At 41.1% G+C, this 21153-nt stretch overlaps 1 protein-coding gene and 1 long non-coding RNA gene across 3 annotated transcripts; one reads left to right on the top strand and one right to left on the bottom strand.

The window, feature by feature from the left end:
- Window positions 1-379: 379 nt before the first annotated feature.
- Window positions 380-18733, bottom strand: DLGAP5 (DLG associated protein 5). Of its 2 annotated transcripts, none has more exons than XM_015865858.2 (19): window positions 18626-18733; window positions 16517-16767; window positions 15839-16047; window positions 15423-15515; window positions 14334-14418; window positions 12155-12253; window positions 11805-11875; window positions 10159-10424; window positions 9688-9800; window positions 9475-9604; window positions 9008-9093; window positions 8595-8755; window positions 7958-8047; window positions 6239-6458; window positions 5014-5242; window positions 4598-4655; window positions 2942-3053; window positions 2285-2334; window positions 380-1425 (listed from the first exon to the last, which is right to left on the bottom strand). In XM_015865858.2, exons 2-19 carry the CDS (start codon window positions 16755-16757, stop codon window positions 1303-1305), a joined length of 2436 nt encoding a protein of 811 aa, XP_015721344.1. In that variant the 5' UTR covers window positions 16758-16767; window positions 18626-18733; the 3' UTR covers window positions 380-1302. The 2 variants fall into 2 exon arrangements, with proteins under 2 accessions (XP_015721344.1, XP_015721345.1); XM_015865859.1 differs by lacking the exon at window positions 18626-18733 and adding an exon at window positions 17842-17866.
- An 89-nt stretch (window positions 18734-18822) lies between these two features.
- On the top strand, window positions 18823-19366 carry LOC107315456. Its single transcript, XR_001555915.2, has 2 exons — window positions 18823-18945; window positions 19152-19366. It is a non-coding gene; the product is annotated as an uncharacterized LOC107315456 (long non-coding RNA).
- Window positions 19367-21153: the final 1787 nt, after the last annotated feature.

Raw genomic sequence — 21153 nt, 5'->3', positions numbered from 1 at the left:
TTGAAAGGGTAGATAGCAGCAGGACAAGGGGAAATGGTTTGAAGTTGAAGGAGGGAAGACTGAGGTTGGATATTGGGGGAAGATCTTTACTATGAGAGTGGTGAGGTGCTGGAACAGCTGCCCAGAGAGGCTGTGGATGCCCCGTCCATCCCTGGAGGTGTTCAAGGCCAGGTTGGATGGGGCCCTGGGCAGCCTGGGCTGGTATCAATGTGGAGGTTGGTGGCCCTGCCTGTGGTGGGGGGTTGGAGCTTCATGATCCTTGAGGTCCCTTCCAACCCCAGCCATTCTGTATTTCTGTGAAGAGCTCTTACTGACTTGCCTTTTATCTTTCTGAAGCCATCTGTAAAACCAGAAGTTCGTTCCAGCACAGTAACATTGGTCAGATCAGCTTCCTCTATTTATTTCAGTGTAATCAGTGCACAGCTTCCAAGCTGGACTGCAGCTCTAACAAGAAGCCTCAGATGTAATGACAATACCTTCTGCTGAAGGGAGCAATATGCAAGAGGAGGCTGAGGTTAACAACCAGATGTTCAAGGAGAGCGGTTAAGGAACTTCCAGATGAAAAAGGAAAGAAAATGGGATTTAGCTTGAAGGCACTTAATGACACAGCTCAGCACTGAGCATCTTCAAAAATCCATCCCTATTTAATACACCGTAAGGAACAGATATTATCAGACTTTGAAATGCTTGCTTGAATTTCTTCTGTTACAAAGCAAGTGGTTGTTAGGCAATAGGAAAAACCCCACAGGAAAGAAAAGAGTCAAACCTCATCCCATCTGCTGATTAGGTGCAGTTAATGCACTAGTAATTAGTACTGGAGTTTAGGGTGCAACAGCACATCCACAGCACGGACTGAATACAGAACTGCTTTGGGGCAGATAACAGGCACCCCTGGAGGGGCCTCATGGAGATGGGCACAGCTAATGGAACACATCTGTTACACAAACCTTATCCCATCACTTATAAAAACAAGTCATGAGGTAATTAAGGTCAAGAGAGAAAAGATTAAAGATGGACAGTTTTACAACTCAAAGGAGACAAGAAATACATGAAGTCATACAAAAATAAGAATATTTCATGGAGTCAGATATATACCTTGGATGCAGGAGGTAAAGCCAGCAAACAGAACCACTACTGCACAGCAATATATACAGCACACACAGTGAATGCACTACTGCTCATGGCAGGAATGTTACCAAGTTGTTCCACTATAAAATACTACAGGTCTCACAGTTCAGGGGTATTCCAGACAGCCTCTGTTTTTTACTGAATATAATTTACTCATCTTAAATTTCCAGTCATTCACTTTTGCCCAGAGGAAGAAATAGGAGAAAATACGATCAGGTCACTGAATCTTCCAGCTGCTGCAAACTTCTGGATGCTGTTCTTGACTGGAGTGAAAGGAAGCTCACCATCCATCATGGGCTATGGGAGAAATCGGGGGGAATTAAGCACTCAAAGGCAACAGTTATCTGCTCTACAGAACAGCACTGCATGGGCACATAAGACAAGCTAATGGCAACTCCCCCCCATGGACACATTGCAGCTCAAGATCTGCCAGGAAGATCCAAAACCCTTCCTGAAATATACAGCAGTTTAGTGGATGCAAAAATACTCATGTCACTTGTCTTTATGTGGCACTTGGAACTGTGAGTGTTGCTTTGAAAAAGTCATTTACCACTTCAAGTTCCAGGACTTCCCTAAGGAACCCTGAATGCTTATTTCCAGGTAGGAAATAAGGAGCCAGTAGCTGGTCCTTTTTGAAGGCACTCACTACTTAAAGCAGTACCCTATAACTTAAAGAGGATTTTTTCCTGTTTGAGACCAAGCAAGATGTACTACCAAATTCTTTTAACAATCTGGAAGTTCTATATGTCTGTTTTTCCTTGTTGGATTTCGCTTCTGTCTGCAGAAGATAAAACTATAGAAATGGGATGGAACAGACCTGGAAAAGTCCAAGTAAATGGAAGGAAAAGGGCAGGTGGTTCAGCACGTTAGTAAATCCAGGGAAATCCACAAGAAACATAACTTCAATGATCAGCCTAAAGAGATCAGTCATTCTTCTGTTACAAGTCTCAATTTGATGTGTGAAACAAGGAATGAGTGTGAGCCACGACAAGGAGATAGGAATCGTGGCCTGCATTTAGTAGAGTATGTTGTATGCTTTGGTTTGACATCACCCTCCAGAGCTTCATTTACTTCACATAGAAATTGATTCTGCAGACAAAGTGAATGGTATTGTAACAAGCAAACTGTAGCCAAATAAATGAAAGGGTCAACTTACTGTATCTAAAGGATTTTTGTCAATGGAATCCAAATCACTGGACAAAACATCTGAAAAATAAGAACATTTCATTATTTTCTTCTTAGGGTCAATATGATATTGCTAAGGATAAAAAAAACACAATTGTTTTCTGCATTTACTGAAGCAAAACAGAACAGCTTGCAACTACTTCTACTGCAAGTCTCTTCTATCAGCTTTCTACCTCATGTACCACAGGGAAACTGCATAGACAAGTGAGGGGAACTGCTCACATGCAGAGCATGGAAGTCATACTAACAAACACAGGTTTTGCTACAAGCATGCATAGACTAATAAAGCTACAATAGCAGTGATTTCAAAGAATAGTATTTAGACTATAAAGCCTGTAGAATAAACATAAGAACCTAACAACACCACAGACTGCAGCAGCTTGAAGATATCACAAAATCATAGAATTACCCAGGTTGGAAAAGACCTTGAAAATCATCAAGTCCAACTGCAGCCAACTAGAACCCTAACTCTAAAAACCCTACACTAAATCATATCCCTCATTACCACATCCAAACGGCTCTTAAACAGAACCAGGGATGGCGATTCAACAACCTCCCTGGGGATACGTACACAACTGATGCATTTTTGGTTCTCTAGACTGTGTTAAGCTGAACCCAGTGCACATACCCTTCTCTGGACTGCTCATGGTGATATCTTGCCCTTGTTGCTCTGCAGCAGATAGTTCCATCTCTTCCACGCCATTCACTACTTTTAATTCACTGCTACAATTTTCCAGCACCTGAAAAAGAGGAATTTTAACTGTTCCTAACCCCTTGTAGAGCTCAGATGTCAGCTGTGTTTGCTTCCCAGTGAGCCAAAAGCAAAACATCAGTGCAATCAGAAGGACTTAAAGCAGTTTGTATGACACCAGGAAGCTGCCTTTGCTGTTTTGTCTGCTGTAAAAGGCAGTTTGGTAGCTTTGATGCAGCAAGCACAAAGGAGAAAAGGTGGTCAGGACATCCAAGGGAAGTGAGTTTACAAAAACCAGCACTTTTGTATTGTGTTGAACACAATTCATTTATGTCACCTATAGGTCTCACTGGCAATTCAAGAGAGATTTTTGAATTCCAGCTTGCACAAAGGTCAGGAAAAGCAAAGCTGTGAGTTTAACACCGTGATTCATTTCTCGTGAACTATTTCCCAAGCACCCTCATAAATGAGGTTATCCTTTAAAGAGCATATAAAGAAATTCTTCCACAAATGGATTTTGAACTTAAAGTGCCAAAAAGCACTTGGAAGTTGTTCTCTTACGAGACTTTACCTCAGAAAAGTACTAGCAGTGATACTAAATGTTAAAGATTGCCAGATTCCCTAGATAGCAGCATCACCAACAAGTAACTTTTCATGTGACTCGTAAAAACAGCAGTAAAAAGAATAAGAGCAAATAGTGACATGCTTTAAAATACAAATGTGTGTATGTGTGCACATGTATGTATAAGTACTGTTGAAGCAATGTATGGATCCATGAAGTAACAAAAATTAAGACCCTACATTTCTAATGACAGGAACTACAGGATGATTAGCTCCAAAGCACTGGCCTTCACTGAGGAGCACAGCAGCATCAGAACTATGGAGGTTATATTCTAGATTTTAATGGCTGCACAAAAGCCCACAGACATATCAGGACACAGTTCTGAACTCTGATACTTGTGTTGCTACCAATGCTCTTGCTGTACCTTTGAACAGTTTAACAGCTTCATGGTTTGATGTGGCAACAGAGAGACCCAGAGAGCCAAATACTATTGCTCCTTTCAGGCATGGTCCCCACATGGAAATCCACTTAAAAATTCACACCAGAAATGGGCTTGAAGAAGCAGTGCTTGGCCAGTTGATAAGCATCATACAGCAGAGCCAACAGGAGCTCCAAAAGGTAGCTCCAAAACCAGACAAAATGCAAGAAAACTGCAGCAGTCCCAATCTGTGTCTTACAGAACAGGAAAAAGCCTCATTCTGAGGAACACTAAAGATATTTTGAGTATTTGATCAGATATCCAGGGCTGATAAAAACAACTGCTAAACCAGCAAATCAGGTTTGGGCACCCTTATCTTGAGTGGGACAGGGTTAAAAGGAAGTGATTGGACAAGCTTTGAGCTCAGGATTGGGTTTCCTCAGGCAATGAGAGCTGCTGCTATAGGTAGATTTGAAGTATCAAATTGCACTTCTGGACACAAGGATAATCAATCAAGATGTCTACCCACATAAGACATGAATGTCTGTCACTCTGCTTTCAGCTAATATTAGAAAGATGTTTAAAGGACATACATGAACTAAGCATGACTTACCCCAGTCCCTTCTGCTGGGCCAACAACAGGACTGAGTCCTTCTGCAACTATGGAAATGCTGAAAGAGGAACAACAACCTTTTCATTCTTCTCAATTAAAAGTCTGTGACACACACAACTGATTTTAAATTAGCTCTCCAATTATGCTTACTGGTTTGGCACAAGTCAGCTATATAAAATTTTCTGGACCAAAAAACCCAAAACTCCAGCCCCTGCAATGAAACCACATTTGGGCAAAGCTCTTAACATTTGCTTGAGTCCCCTCAGGAACAGACAAGACAGAACAACTTCACAACCTTTATCCCTGCCACACTGAGAGAAGGCTAACACTTAATGGACATTAATATTAATTCTTCCAATTAAAACCCAACAAATATTTGCACAGTGTTAAATTAAATGCAGCCTTCACGTGGCTACCTTTGAAAACCACCAGGCAGAGTCGTTTCAGTGGGAAAAGGGTTCATTTCCAAATGCTGTGCTGGGTGGCAGCCTTTAAGCAGTGGCGTCGTTTCTTTTGCACTCGTATCCTCCTCAGGGTTACAAAGAACAGAACTGCTCTGCAGCAAAGCTCTTCTAGATGACCTTGGGGTTGTCAGACTTCCGGAAGTCTGCTGGGATGATCTGCGAGGCGTCTTTGAAAGTGAACCTGAAAAAGAGCATTTGATGTTTTATCACAACATCAGTTTCCGGAAGATGAAATTGTTAGGATTCTAGCTAATAATATTCTACTTTTCCATGCATGGTTTATATAAATATAATATTTGTTATATCCACCACAAGCAGAAACTGAAATAAGTTACAAAGCTACCTTAACACCAGCTAAATAATTTAGCACTGCAACTCCCTCACAAAGAACCTGAAACAGTGAGATTTGCTGTTCTCATTAAATCCACATCGTGGAAGCTGTTGTCATTAAATTCTGTATCTCATATTAGATTAACTTTGATAGAATTTAAGATAAATTCCTAACTGATTTTTATAACGTTAGTTGAGAAAATCTTTGGAAATTCCAAGTCATCTTAGGCAATTGAGATAGGGGGGAGAAACAGAGCAGCTCTCAAACAAGGATCACTGAAAACACCAGTTTCACAGATTGCAATTCAATAAATGCCCAAATTACAGCCTTATTTGGAGCTTCTGCTCAAGAAAAGCTTCCAGCAGCTTTCCAAGCAGACTGGAATACACTACAATCTCATTGAACATGAATTCTGATTACATGCGTGCTGTATTTGCAAGCTCCAAGACAGCGTGCAAAATTCAGTTCACAGTAATCCCAATTCCTATCTTACAAATAAAGGCCATCAGTCTGTATTGACTCTGAACATGTTGGCAGCTAAGTCTAGGAATGCCCAGACTAAAATTTCATTGCTAAGGTTACACTAAGAAAGAAATGATGGATCCAACTGCCTTTAACTCTGTATCTAAGTAGGGATTTCACATCACACTGATTTGAACAATGATGGCAATCATGCAGAACAATTTACTTCAGTTCCCTGACGTAACAAACCATTAGATGAAACATGAATTATGCCCAGCACTGGACTTATATCCAACATAAACACAATAATCTGTCTCCAATGAGCTTGGTTTAAATCTCTTCGGCATTTTCAGGTCAGAAAGATAATGATTAAACTTCACCCACCTGGAAAGCTTTTTACAGGGCTTTCAATTCTGAAAAATCCTGCTTCAAAAACCACTTTTTCCACTTCTGGGTGCTCATTCTGATATGCACTATCAGCAGCTCCATCACGCTTCATTTTATCCCTCATAGCTGCTTTTACAGCAGCAAGCCGGTTTTGGGCAGCAGCCCTTGCAGCTGCTCCCAGCTTTGGTTTACACACCACATTTGGAACAGTCTTTTTCTGAAATTGAAAGAAAACAAAAGCTTCAGACTATGAGTTGCACATGAACATCCATGAGGCTGCTGGACACAGACAGCAGGTCTGCTAGAGACAAGATCTCTGCTTATCTCTAGAAAGTCTTGGACTACCATTTAGCTGTTACGGTTTGTTTGTAATGACAATTCTAAGTCAGTTTCTCATACCAAGTTTGCAGCTCAGAAATACTTGGTATAAATTCTCCTTTGAATTTTTCCTAACTGTTGTAGTTAACATGTTTTAAAACAGTGGGATGCAGGGACTCCTAGTGGCGTGGAGATAAAGTAACTCGAGGGTAGACACTTGTTAACCAGTGAAGCCTCTCCTGGCATTCATATTTCCTTTAGGAAGGTTTGAGCCATGCACCATATCTACAGTTGAGACATTTATGGTCAGTTCATGCAAGACTACACTCCCTCCAGTTCCACATTTTGTGTTCCTCATCAATCTTTGGATCATTTTTATGATCTGTTGAGCAGTCTCGAGGAATGGCACGGAGTTTAGGCAATGTGAATATGATTCTTAATGCTGAGTCATTTGGAACAATTACATATTGGTTGGAGAAGAGAAGGCTCTGGGGAGACCTCACTGTGGCCTTTCAATACTTGAAGGGAATGTATAAACAGGAGGGGGAACGGCTTTTTGTGAGGGTAGACAGTGATAGGACAAGGGGGAATGGTTTTAACTTGAGACAGGGAGGTTTAGGTTGGATCTTAGGAGGAAGTTTTTCACTGGAACAGGTTGCCCAAGGAGGCTGTGGATGCCCCATCCCTGCAGGCATTCAAGGCCAGGCTGGATGTAGCTCTGAGCAGCCTGGGCTGCTGGTTGGTGACCCTGCACACAGCAGGGGGGCTGAAATGAGATGATCATTGTGGTCCTTTTCAACCCAGGCTCTTCTGTGATTCTATATTCCAAGCCAAAATGTCAATAAAATAGCTTACATTAAAGCCTATGCAATAATTGATGACACATTTGGGGTAGTATCAGATCTATTTATACTTAGAGGATTAGTAGCCTATTGCTACCCATGCTCACCTACCTTAATAAGTCACCACTATCACTTAGCACTCACTGCTTAAAACTATCAGTCACTTCTAAATTCCTGTGACACATCAGTGCCAACACTGAAAATTAGTTGCTCAGAGAAAGTGTTTTACAATCAAAGGGTAAATTTATGTTCCAAATTTAACTCACTCACATTACTAGCTAGGAGTTCAGGGACTCCATGAGCCATTGCTAATTCTTAGCTCTAATCTTCCCAACAAAAAGGGGCAACTAGTATCACAAGCACCAACATGTGCAACATGCAAGGACAGAAGGTGAGGTTTGAAAGGAATTCCACTGAATTTATTATCATCATCAACATAAGCAGCAGGACATTAGAAGGAACTTACATCCATTGGAGTATCCATTACTCCAATAGCCTACAAATTTAAAGATCTCAATACACTGTTGTACCTTAATGCTTCAGGAGACATACATACCTTGACAACTTTGCCTGGTACAGCAACAGGTTGCCATTTGTTATCTTGAAGCTTCCGCAGATTATCAAATTTCTTATTCACATCTTCAATCTATTGGAAAACCCAGAGATGTCCAACTTTTAATTTGCAGGATTTACTGGATTCACACATTAAAAAAAAAAAACTGTTCTAGGAAGTTAGATGAAACACACAGCTATACTTGAATTTGTTAAGTACTTTTGCTTCAAACACCAAAGCAAACCAAAGCCTGCTGTAGGGAGCCTGCTTTGCAATGGGGTTGGACTCCATGATCCCTAGAGGCTCCCTTCCAACCTCTACAATTTTGTGATTCTGTGTAAACCAGCAGATAATCAGAACAAACCTGAAATGCCCTCAGAGTTAGAGTAAGCATAAGAAAAGCATCTTTTCCCACTAACTGGTTATACAAAAGTTGGCATAACTGGTCCATGAATTGTAAAACCACAGTATACCATCCAGTACTACTCACTGTTACAATATGTTAAACAAGGATGTATATTTTTAACAGAGAAAAGAATATATGAGTCTGAATATTTAAATGAATAGTTTCAACCCATCGCTTGTAAGTACCTCTCCATCACGTGTATTTATTATAGTAGGCAAACATGCAAGTACATACCTGAAAATTAATCATATCCCAAAATCCATCTAAGTCTGTACATGTGGTTTCCTTTTCACCCCGTTTAAATTCACAGTTATCCACCAGTCCCTCAAACTGTTTAAACCTTTCTGCTATGAGCAGTCTTGTCTGACCAATTGTTGTGCGAATGAGATCTTTAGCTGATGGTAACAGGAAAACCAGGGAAGAAATTAGAACATATTGGAATAATCCATCACTTTTATATATTTTTGTTAAAGATAATGCATTTAAACACACTTAACATTTACAAAAAGCTACTTAATAGGCACTTTAGTGTCAACTACTATCAGCTCAGTATCCACTACTACCACTTCAAACACTATACTTAAGATTTAGTATTAGGAGATAGGCATAATTAATAATAGTGTGCTCTATTACAGCCCAAGTCTTACCATCCTCTGGAATGTCCAGCTCAAATTTTCCATCCCACTGGAGGCATTGAGACATCAGCCTGTCTGTCTCAGACTGAAGAATGTTTCTTAAATAAATAATGAAAAAAACAATTTGAGAATGTTCCAACTGTTGTTGCTATTTGTAACTGTTGATTATTATTACCCTTTTGCTTTCACACAAGCTATGCAGTCTTTGAGCAGAACCCATTAGATTGCTTCAGTTAAGTTTAGCTGTGATTAAATTTATTTCTATTACTCTCAAGTTTTATGTTCATAGGATGTAGCTTTAGCCTTCAGAATTTTATATTCTTTACTTGCACTAACAATACGAAAGGAAAAACAGCAATGAATGACCACTAAAATTGCTATTGACAGACAGCAACCATTATAAGCTACTGTTTACAAGCTGTTACTCATGTTCAGGACTCAGAACAGACAGCCATGAAGGGAAACAAATTGACACAAACCTGAAATAGGGCACATCGTGCTCTTGCTCTCTTACATTATCTGACTTTGTTTCAGTCACCGTCATCTCTGTAGACACAGGAATTGTTTCATTGGATCTCTGAATGGAAGTCTCCTTATCTGATTCGCTTGCTGAAAAAATATGAAAGGCATTTGCTCATAATCTGGTAAAAACTAAAAAAGGTACAATGACAAACCATATGTGAACTTCATACCTTCTCCCTTCAAACTTGTAGACATTTGCAGTTCCTGAATGCCTTGATCAGAAGGTGAAATCAGACTTTTTAAATTAGGCTCCTTAGTTTCACTGGATTTTTCAACTTTATTACTGAGGGGGGAAAAAATAGAAAAAAAGATATGCTTAAGAATTAAGAAATGTTGAGAAACTGACCTCAAATATGACCAAACACACAAAACTTCAAAATTCTGAAGACTATTTTTGGTTCAGTGCTAGACAATGTAAGCTATTCTTATTAAAATAGATAAAGCATGGGCAGGATTATGGATTATATAGTTTGCCTTGCTACGTTAAGACCATATTTCATCAAGCAACAACAGCAACTGTGATCAAACAACAGCAACTGTGATCAGGTGTTTCAACAACTCGTTACACATGGAATCTCCCATTTTCTGTAGCATCACAAAAGCTCACTTGCATTTTTGGTTATCAGAATTAAGAATCTTACACTGGAGATTTGGAAAAATCCCAGAAGACATCAGGTGACAAAAACGCATTTGCCCTGGAAGGAGTCATGGGTGTAACTTTGTAGGTTGTCAGTCCTTCTAAGGGCTGAAACACAAAATTATGGGGTGCAAAGGAGCGTGTTCTGGGTCTTCCTGGAGCAGAACTGTTCTTTTCCACAGATGTCTGTTCCTGTTTAAGTTCTGATGTTGAACGTATCACTGGGTCCAGTGGAGCACTTTCATTCGCTTCATGTTTAAGAGGAACTACCTGCACAAACAAAGCAAGCGTTATATTATCAAATCAGAAAGTGTTCACTAATAGACATCAGCAGAATTACAAGATGACTGCTTGAAAGCCAACAAAAAAGGGAACAATTTCAGGTAATCTGCTTTCTGCAATAGCGCACATGTACAGATGTCTTGATTTACCATAGGTCCAGCTAGCTTTTGACACTTGCAAATCATTCTCACAGTGAGGGTAGCACTTACTATGAGCAATGTAACAACCCATTGAAGGGGCTAGAGCAGCAAAACACATGGCCTGGTGCAGCAGTAATAAAAACCAGCAAATGCTTCTCTCACTGTTAGAGGAAAATGCTTGAAGGTGAGAAGCTCCTCCAAGAGCTGAGTACTGGCTCCAAATCCTACTAGGCTTGTTGAATAATCACAATTTATACACATAACCAGACTTAAAGGCTAAAGAACAAACTTAAATAAGCTGATAGTTGAGGAATGCAGCCCAAGACAAGGAGAATACAAGCGCAGTTCGAACCACAGAATGTTGTTAAAAGAGAAGAAAGTTCACATTCCTATGAGACGAGTGACTAGACAATCATACAGAACATTTCTGAGATACCTGCATTGAGATATTGTTAGCTCAAACCAGCCAAAAGATCTCAGACTGTTTCTTCAGAAAAGATGCGTCTTCAAGACACTGGAAATCCTGTTACACTTTAGATACTCTTGCTTTCAATGTAAGCTTTGAATTTAAATTTTAAGATTTCTTGTGGCAATATGACTAAGGTTAAGCATGGGCTTGCTACCTGGCAGCATCAAGCAACTCCTGCTTGTGAAGAGGCCCTTACCTAAATTAAGATACAAGTGCTTTTTACCTCCTGTCAGTGCTTGTACACAAATAAACCAGCTTTAAGACAACATTTATACACAGCTGCAGTTGCTGAAATAGGACTGTAGAAGGAAGGTGTGGGGAAAACACTAAGTGAGAAGGAATAGTGAAGTGTAGGGAAGAGGAAAGTAAACAGATACTTCTTGTACAAGACTATTCAGGGCATGAAGGCATACATGAATCATTTAGGAACCTGAACTGGAGACACAGTGAATTCAAATACAGCGCTCTACACTGCAGCAGTGAAGTTTGGTTTGCATTTTCAGTGGGAGAACAAAAGTGATTACCTTTAATTAAGGCTGGGAATCTTTTTCCCTATTATATTTACCATGTTCTTAACAGTTCAAAAACTGAAAATGCATTTAACCCTCAGACTCTAAAGCCTCACATGAAATTTGAGATAACCACCAGATAAAACAAGAAAACTGAAAAGGTCTTTGTGTTTTTTTGTTGTGTAACATTGTGTAGATGTCCCTTAAATCAGTTTTACTCCCTTTCCATTTCAAATATTTCATGACCTACCTCTATGACATCAGCTTTGACTGCTTTCTTCTGCTTTGCTGCATTTGCTGGCTTTCTCTGTGACAGGTTACCTAAATAGAAACAAACTCTAGGAGGTCAAAACACATCTGATTAAAGGAATCATTCACCCATGTTTTCAAAAGATTGCTGTAAAAGGCTGGTGGTTGAAGACAGGGAGAGATGGCTTTGCTTCTTGCATGGAAGGAAGCTAAAAGGCAGATACCTAATTGCAAGTGACATGTTGTTTCCATTACTCACACACACAGTATCAGACAGGACACCTCTTTACAGCACACACGATATCTCTTAGATATCAGCTACCCAAGGATTGTACTTACTGCCTCACTTACCAGTAGTAGCAGCAGTTGTTTTCGGCATCTGCCTAGCTGCAGAAGCAGCTGCTCTGGTGATTCTTACATTTGAGGCTGTCTGGACTGAAGTCTGCAACACTAAAAAACATTAATTTCAGAGATTTCACAGCTTGCTCAGGAGATGCATTTAAGTAGTACAGTTAAAAGCTTTGGTTTGGCAGTAATGGGAAAACTGCACAAGTAACTACCAGTTGCATTAGTTAGAATCATATAAAGGTTGGGGTTGGAAGGGACCTGAAGGATCATCAAGTTCCAACCCCCTACCACAAGTAGAGCCACCAACCGGAATCAAGAGGAGGAACGGTTTTATCACTTCTGTGCAAGGAATGCTAAACTATGACAGCAAAGCTCAGCATTGGCATCAAGGCAATACCCTGCAGAACCTTAACAGAAAACACCTTCATTGTACAGTAATGCTTTCAGTACCATGATAAGACCAACATATCAGTGTGCCAGATGCTAAGTACAAGGCTTAAGGAACCCTCCTGCAATCACAGTGACAACATCATCCTGTCTTTCAGATGAAGCTTTCTGGAGGAATAACTGCTAGCTGGAAACTTAAGCAACCATTTCTGTAACAGCCAGTGATGCCTTGGTCATCATCTTAAAGCATTCTAAAATGTGAATTTACTAAATTACATTAAAGTATCCCTTAATTTTAATGATGCCTGAAATAATTTTTATAAAATGCGACACAAGTTCATGCATTGTGTTACCATCTTAATCATTTTCATCCATGTCTTTTAGTACCATTTCTTATTCCCTCCAATACCAATAGCATTAACATGCACAGAAAAACGTAACAGCTCTTTATTCCATGCTCTTCTATATCTGTAGCCCCACTTGGTTATTGTTAATATTTGTCTTTTAAAATGCTGCTCGACTTTCCACAGAGTTGCTGTTTGACAAGTTAGGGAAAATTTGTTAAATAACCATAATATTTGATTTACCCAAACATAAACACTAGTATGAAAGTGTTGGGGAAGTATAAATACATATGATGCTGATTCTTCATTCCCCAAAAGCATTATCAAGTGATTAATCTCAATTAATGTTTTAATTGTTATTCAAACACTGATGAGAAATCTGTTCAGCATTCGCTGAAAGCAAGAATGAAATTCACTTCAACAGACATCTGCTGCTTGCTGACTTAATTACATGGTGATGTGAAAATAACTTCACTCTGAATGACAGAATATCACGTGTTAACTATTCCACATGACTTAGCATTAACAACTTGAAGCCTTGACATCATTGAACTACCAGGAAGAATTTATGATTAAATGTATTCTCTACTAGCTTAAACAGACATGCTTGGGTTGGTTTTGTTTAATTTTGTTTTGTTTTCTTAAGAAATGTATGGAATCTTCACTTTGGAAGTGCAACAGCTAGACAGATACAGAAGGAGCTGTGTTCAAATATGAAAACAACAGATTGTACTTGTCATCTATTGAATCAGACAATCACACATTTCCTCAGTTACATCAATGTGCATCAGAAGTTTGGGCTCTTGTTTCATGCTCTCATGCTCTACCAAAAAACTTATCTTTCCAAACCTATTTCAATGTTATGTTATGTAACAAGTTTCATGTAGCATTAGCAGCATAACTGCTGCACAGATTCAGACTTCACTCAATATACTTACAGTTTATATAATTAGCTATTTCTTGGGATACCTATAATACCAAAATTCGTATTTTACTTATATCATCTATCTGTTGTCTCTTCCAGATGAAGTCATTTAATCTATAACACAGCAACATGATATTTCCCTTAGTGGTAAAGAGGAAGCTCCAGCGGTGAGACCACTAGCAGTCATGCACTTCTGCCTATTGACCTTCTCCCTTTCCTGCAGTGATCATCAGTAACCACAAGTGCATTAAATATCCCACGTTCCATCTCCCCCAGCCTACAGAAGCCACAAGTATATACAATATCTAGAGTCACACGATCCATAATCTTTCAGCTGTTGCCTTTGTCCTAATTGCAAGCAATTGTCATCCTAAAAACTCTGTTGTTCCCCAAACCTCAGTACATACTGGGTATCTTTCCTAAACACATTCCTTGCCTCACTCCCACAGTGATACAACTACTGACTCGAAAGAATAACCAGCAGCGTCCTTTCAGACCCAGACATGGGATCATTCCAGTTTCTTACCTTTCCCCTTTTCAGCCACTTTGTCCTTACTCATCTGTTTATGTCCTGCTTGCGTGGGGCGCACGCTAAGCCCGTTGGCACAGACCTACAAAGGAATATCACATTTATCTAACAGAAAGTTGGATAGTAGATGGGAATTACCATTGCATCTTGGTACACGTTATGTGATCTAAAAGCCACTTTTCAGAAAAACAATAGAAATACCAGTTTTAACTCAGTTCTTCCTTCACACAGCCATGATTGGAACCCTTCCAAACGCATTCAAATTACATAAGATTGCTAGAAGTAAATGACAGCTTCTTTTACAGATTACTGCAGATGAAATTCCTCAGAAAACCTACTTTTCAATACAAATAAAGCCATGAGCCCACTGAGATTCCTAGTAAAACATGCCAACAGTGAATTGCTTCCAACTTTAAGCAGGAAAGATTAATCATGAGTGATAGCTACAGCAATTGCTTTTCAACAACATGCATCTTCATTTATAAGGCTTGAAGGCTGCAGCATTAAATGGAAATTTGCACAATTGCTACATCTTGGACTTGTAGCCATTGGTTCTATTTGCTTATTACCCAGAATAAGTGGAAAACACAAGGCAAAGATCTTCTTGCAAAGGAAATCCTCTCTCAAAACAAAACAGCTTCCCATCCAGCTTGCTGAAAATAATAAATGTGGCAGTGGTGGTCTTACATATGTTAATATGGGGTGAAATATTCTCCAGGTTAAATATTTCATCTGTATGAAACTAAGATGCCAAACTGGAAAATAAATAGGATTTCAACAGTTTGGTGCATCAAAGCTGTCACTACAGGCTTCCTGAAATCAAACTTATGGGGTCTGATGGGCATCTCAATCACACTTCTTTAAATAGAAGCTAAATAAGATGGCACAATGCACAATGATATTTTTAGGTTGAATTTTAAGAACAAGTGTTCTTCCCTACTGTGAGAGCAAAAACACGCACAGCATTGTAACAAGTAATCCACTTGCTGGGTTCAACGTTCTGAAGCTGCAATGTAATGCAGAAAATGAACTGAATTCTATCTTTTTCTCCCAATTTATTCACTTAAGATAATTTAAGAAACAAACCGTAGAGGGCTTAGATGCAGTCAATATCGCAGCCTTTTCTGTTTGGTTCTTGGCCTTTGATCGAGTAATCCTCTCAGAGAAAGCAGGAGCTGCCTGGAAACATTCCCAAGGAAACAAGGGTTAACACACTCCTCTCTCTCCCTGCCATCACAGTCAGAGTGAGCAAGAAGCCTAAGTGGGTAAAGCAATATGTCTGTGCACTTGAGAATCAAAACATATCAAGTGCGTGATTTGAATAAGTCAGATGGACTCAATGCAAACAAGTTACCAGTTCTAAAGTAACTTAGCTCTTTTATTTGCAGATGAATCACTATTTTTACTTCACATAACTTGCATAAAATTGGTTACATAATCATAAGCTTTAATGTCATGTACTACATAAGCTTCATTTAGATATTCAACATTACCCTTATTACCTTTTCTTTTGGCTTTACTGTTGTGGGAACTTCAGGTGCAAGAGAAAGAAATCCACACGCAGTAGGTTTATATAACCCAACTTTAAACACGCCCTTTTTTGCTTTTTCTCTTTGCTCTTTTAATTTTCGGAGTTCCTTCTCTTCTTTATAGCGTTGAAGCATTTCCCTGCGTTCATTCATCCTCTTGGTGGCTGCATCTGTAGGTTGTTCTGAAGCAAAGAGGAATTATCAAGGTTGGAAAAGACCTAGAAGATCATCTAGTCCAACCATTACCAATAATTCCCGGCTAAATCATATTCCTCAACACCACATCCAAGTGTTTCTTGAACACTCCCATGGTCGGTGACTCCACCACCTCCCTGGGCAATTCTAACCATTCTTTAAGCATATGACAGATGCAGTAGTATGAAGATGTGATTATAGTTCACGGTCATTCACTCTTGAACAACAAAGCCATCCTAGTGAATATTAATAGCAATTCCTCCTTTGGATGCTGTTGTGGACAAAATCAAGCAAAGACTGAAAAATACTTCTGGAGTCATAAAAGATGATATTAAGCCTGTTGTCTTGATAGTTATGAAGAGTGATATTCATTTCTAAACCTTAAACCATCCCTTCAATTTAAAACATAGACCACATATAACAGTTTATGAAGTTGTATAGCAATGCTTTACTTACTCTGTATCAAATTGCTGTTTTCTTGCGAGCACGTTTCACTTGCCCCACTTACTTGAGAAACTCCCCTCGCTTTTGACACCTGAACGTTGACATCTGTCAGCCCAAACTGTCTGCCCTTCTCAAACAACTTGTGCCTGTTCTCCTTTTGGAGCATGGATTTTCTGCGAGCAACTTTGGTTCGGATGGTTTCTGAACTCAAATCCTTCTTGTACCGACTGGCAAATTGGGAGGTCGCAGCCATCTTGATTATCCTGAACAGAAATCATAACGATAGGTAAGGAGACATGGTTTGTTCTGCCCTTTTTATTAGTGTCACGAGATAGACCCAAATTTCTGTATTTTCTCTGGCACATGTACAAATGACAGTTTCAGCAATGACTCCTTTATGTATTTAAGGGGCTAGTTTGCTTGCCAAGTAATCAACAATTCAGAGACAGAATTAGCAGGGCAGGCTTTGTCATTGCCAGGGACTGACAAGCCTGTTTTCAACACATGTTTTTCTTGTTAAGGAGACAAGCAAGTAAATGACAAGGTTGTAGGACAATACTTGGAAGCAGCATTGCCACTAAGCGTTTAGATTGTACCCTATCAGATGGCAAAGCATTTCTGTCACGCATCAGAGTGCTGACTTGGCTGTGTTTCCTAACTGAGTTTCCAGGATGCAACTGCAACACAATAGCATTTATTTCAAGCAGGATTTCTCCCTGCTTCTTTAACTCGAGGAAGACCTGATGAAAGCAATAGCTGGTTTGTACATGCTGTGCTTGCAGCAATACAGAAAACACGATTGCCTGCATCCTACTGAAGCCTTTTAAAGAGTTTTCAGGCCTCCTTTGGAGAGGAATATAAGGTGAGTTTGTGCTCTGGGGCTGGCAGTGCGGCAGTGTTAATATCTTTCATTGGTTAATGTCTTTCATTTTATGTTCCAACTTCCAAAAACTCATTAAAGATGCCGGCTAATGATTGCAAACGATCACATGGAGTCTACTATAGTTCACAGGTCATGTTTACCCCAATTGAGAATCACAGAATCACTCAGGTTGGAAAAGACTTTAAAGATCGAGTCCAACCATGACCCAACCATACCACCCAAACTAACAACCCTCTGCTAAATCATGTCCCTGAGCACCACATCCAAATGGTTTTTAAACACAACCAGGGATGTGACTCAACCATTTCCCTGGGGAGCCCATTCCAGTGCTTAACAACCCTCCTGTAAATAAGTTTCTCCTCATATCCAATCTAAACCCTCCTTGGTGCAACTTGAAGCCATTTACAGGTAAGCAATTAAGGAAGGTTAATCCACGAGCTCCTCCAATAATCACCTTTGGGCTGATCTTGTTAGTAGCTCCTATGGCGTTATGGAAAGCCCTTCAGAAGACACTACTTCTGCTACCCACCTCCTGGAATAAACAGGATTTTTGTGCCTATGAAAAGATAATCACACCTAAAAGCAGCAGCTACCAGCAAGGCTCTACAACCATCCTCTGTGCTCACTGTGGTGGTAAAGATGATAAGGCCCAGCCAAGAAGTTCATCCAAACTAAATGCTAAAAGCTTCCAACTAAAAGACAAGTGTCTGTGTATGATCCCAGCTGCTCACTTCCAAACTAACATTAGGTGTATGTCTCCAAGAGCCATCCCTGCACACTCTCACCTTATTTGATTCCTCCTTGACAGCTACTCAAGGATTCCACAGCCCCAAGGATAGGAACTTTCCATTTTAAGTTAGTATTTCTCAAGCTATTGTACCATAGGCCTCCTTAGGCCCTTCTGCCATGGATAAGCATCAACAGCGAGCTACCTGCTTTCCACTAGATTACTCAAAGAAAGCAAATGCAATGTAAATAGAGAGAGCCCCCCACTCAATTTTAACACAAAGATATCCTCATCCCGCACCCCGAATTAAGAAAGAAGGAAAAAGCAGAACTATCAAAACCACCTATTTTAGCCCCAGCACAAGCAGCAAACACAAACATCGTCTTATAAATCGAAACGTAACCAGCTTCAGGCCCGGACCCAGCGCTGTGTGGAACACACAGCAACCACACACCGGCTCCCCCTGAGGCCGCCCCATGTTCCCCCTCCCGCCCCCATTGCCCCCCTTTACCTTGTGAACCCGCCGGCCGCAACTCCCTGCTTCCCTCAGCGCTGCCGCCTCCACTCGCTTTCAAATCTCACCTGCCGCCTCTGATTGGCCAACCCCGGCCGATCAGCGAGCTCTCATTGGCTCGCCCTTAACGGACGGTTGGTGGGCGGAGCCTAACTCGCGGGGTGAGCTGTTTATTGGTCAGCGTCGTCGCCGTGCTTTATGCTCACTGGATGAGATGAGCGTTGTCCCGCCCTCTGCTTGCCGCTCATTGGCTGGCGAGCTGCGCGGGGTGGGGATCTCTGAATGGAGGCGAGCTAAGATGGCGGCGGGCTGAGGGGGTCTGTACCCTCTATCTTTACTTCAGCTGTCCGAATGGGCGGCTTGTGCCCTTAGGAGCTCTGAGGGGCCATGCCAAGCTCCTACTGCCAGCACACAACTATCTACACACGGCTTGTCGTGCTTTGGGCCTGCTTGCTGCCTCAGGGAGCACTGGGTGGGGTTGTTCTGGTTGTATGTAGTGACAGAAAATCTCTGATGTTCTCAGGGTGCTGTGAGAGAAGAAGGTGACATTGGAGCACTGACATTGGAGCACTGACATTGGAGCACTGCCCTATAGCAACATGAGGAATTGCTGAGGTAACTTTGGCCTGTAAGGACGTGAATATTGTCTGACACAAGCAAACTAGAAGATTTTCCAGCTATGTCAAAGATAACCTTGTTTTTCTAAGATACTTAAATATATTCCTCACCTGCTGTGTATCTTTCGTGTTCATTCTCTCATATACAAGAGTATAAATCTAAGGGCAGTGTCCAGGCTTGTTTGTGTCACTGTGTTTGGTTCGTGTGAGATGATTTGTTCTGTGTTTGTTTATCATCATAAGCAGAAATGTTGAGGAGGAAATCAGCCACTTGGTGGCACTGCAAAGTGTGGGCTCTGGATGAGAATGGTCAACGTTGGGCAGCAGCCATACCTTGCAAGCAGCATCTCCTAATGGCACTATGGTAAAACATCGGTAGATCTTTACTTAAACACGGTTGCAGTGAATGGAGGCAGCAAGAAGTGGGTTCAAGCCTGCTCAGTCTGAGTGCACAGCTGCTTCTTGCACCGTTTGCTGCTGGCTGTGTGCATCACACAATGCAGCTGGCAGAGAAATGCCACGTTCTCGAGTGTCTGTAGGTACCGAGTTCAGGCAGTGTGGCTACACTGCAGCCTGGGCTTTAACCTCACCAGCTCAGGTATCACAGAATCACAGAATTGTAGGGGTTGGAAGGGATCTCTAGAGATCATTGAGTCCAACCCCCCTGCCAAAGCAGGCTCCCTACACCACGTCACACAGGTAGGCGTCCAGGCGGGTCTTGAATATCTCCAGAGGAGACTCCACCACCTCCCTGGGCAGCCTGTTCCAGTGCTCCGTCACCCTCACTGTAAAGAAGTTCTTGCACACATTCATGCAGAACTTCCTATGCTGTACTTTCATCCCATTACCCTAGTCCTATCCCCCCACACTACTGAAAAGAGACTCAGCCTGCACCACTACTGGCTATTCCCACACCTCAGGTATTATATAACCTGGATCAAGTCCCTCTCAGCCTTCTTTTCTCCACGGCCTAAACAGACCCAGTCCCTAAGTCCTCTCCTCATAGGGGAAGATGCTCCAGGCCCTTCACCCATCTAGTGGCCCCTCCGCTGGGATCTTTCCAAGAGATCCCTGTCCTTTTATTTGTACTGGGGAGCCCAGAACTGGACACAGTATCCAGATAGGCCTCAACCCAGGGCAGAGTAAAGGAAGGAGGATCACCTCCTTCGACCTGCGGACACGCTCTTTTTAAATACCCCAGGATCCATTGGCTTTTTTTGGCTACAAAGGGCACCACTGCTGGCTCATGGTCAATCTGTCGTCCACCAGGACGCCCAGGTCCCTCTCAGCAGGGCTCCTCTCCAGCACATCTTCCCCCAGCCTGTACTGGTGCATGCAATTATTTCTCGCTAGGTGCAAGACTCTACACTTGCTTTTGTTAAACCTCATCCGGTTTCTTACTGCCCAGCTCTCCAGGTCTCTCTGAATGACAGTGAGTGTGCCCTGCTATGTAACACCAGTGATACGTAGCAGGGCACACTCCATGCAAACTGGTAATGGGAGAACACAACTTAAGTCCTTGGCAATCTCATACTGTGCCTGCAGCTTCACTGCTTGTTACCTGAGCTGGTTATGGGCAGAATGAGTTTCTTTAACACGCTGCAATTACACTTTCCACTAAAGATATCTAGGACACTGCTGTGGTCTGTTTGTATTTGAATAATGCCACCATTTCAAAGTATTTCAATGGCACTTTAAGATAAAGCATGGTAAATTCCTGATTGCTACTGATGTTACTGTGTAAAGGGGAATAGACATATCACCCTTTAATAGAGATAAAGCAATGCGAATACACAAACTCATTATCTTGTACAGATATTATACATGCCTGAAAGATTAAATGCATCATTCTCATGCAGTTCTGAGATGATTTGGTGACAATATACTTGCATTTAAGCCACTGAAGCT

Source organism: Coturnix japonica, chromosome 5 (genome assembly GCF_001577835.2).
Source record: "Coturnix japonica isolate 7356 chromosome 5, Coturnix japonica 2.1, whole genome shotgun sequence".
Taxonomy (NCBI): domain Eukaryota; kingdom Metazoa; phylum Chordata; class Aves; order Galliformes; family Phasianidae; genus Coturnix; species Coturnix japonica.
The sequence above is the reverse complement of the archived record's forward strand: the minus strand, read 5'-3'. Positions and strand labels throughout refer to the sequence as shown.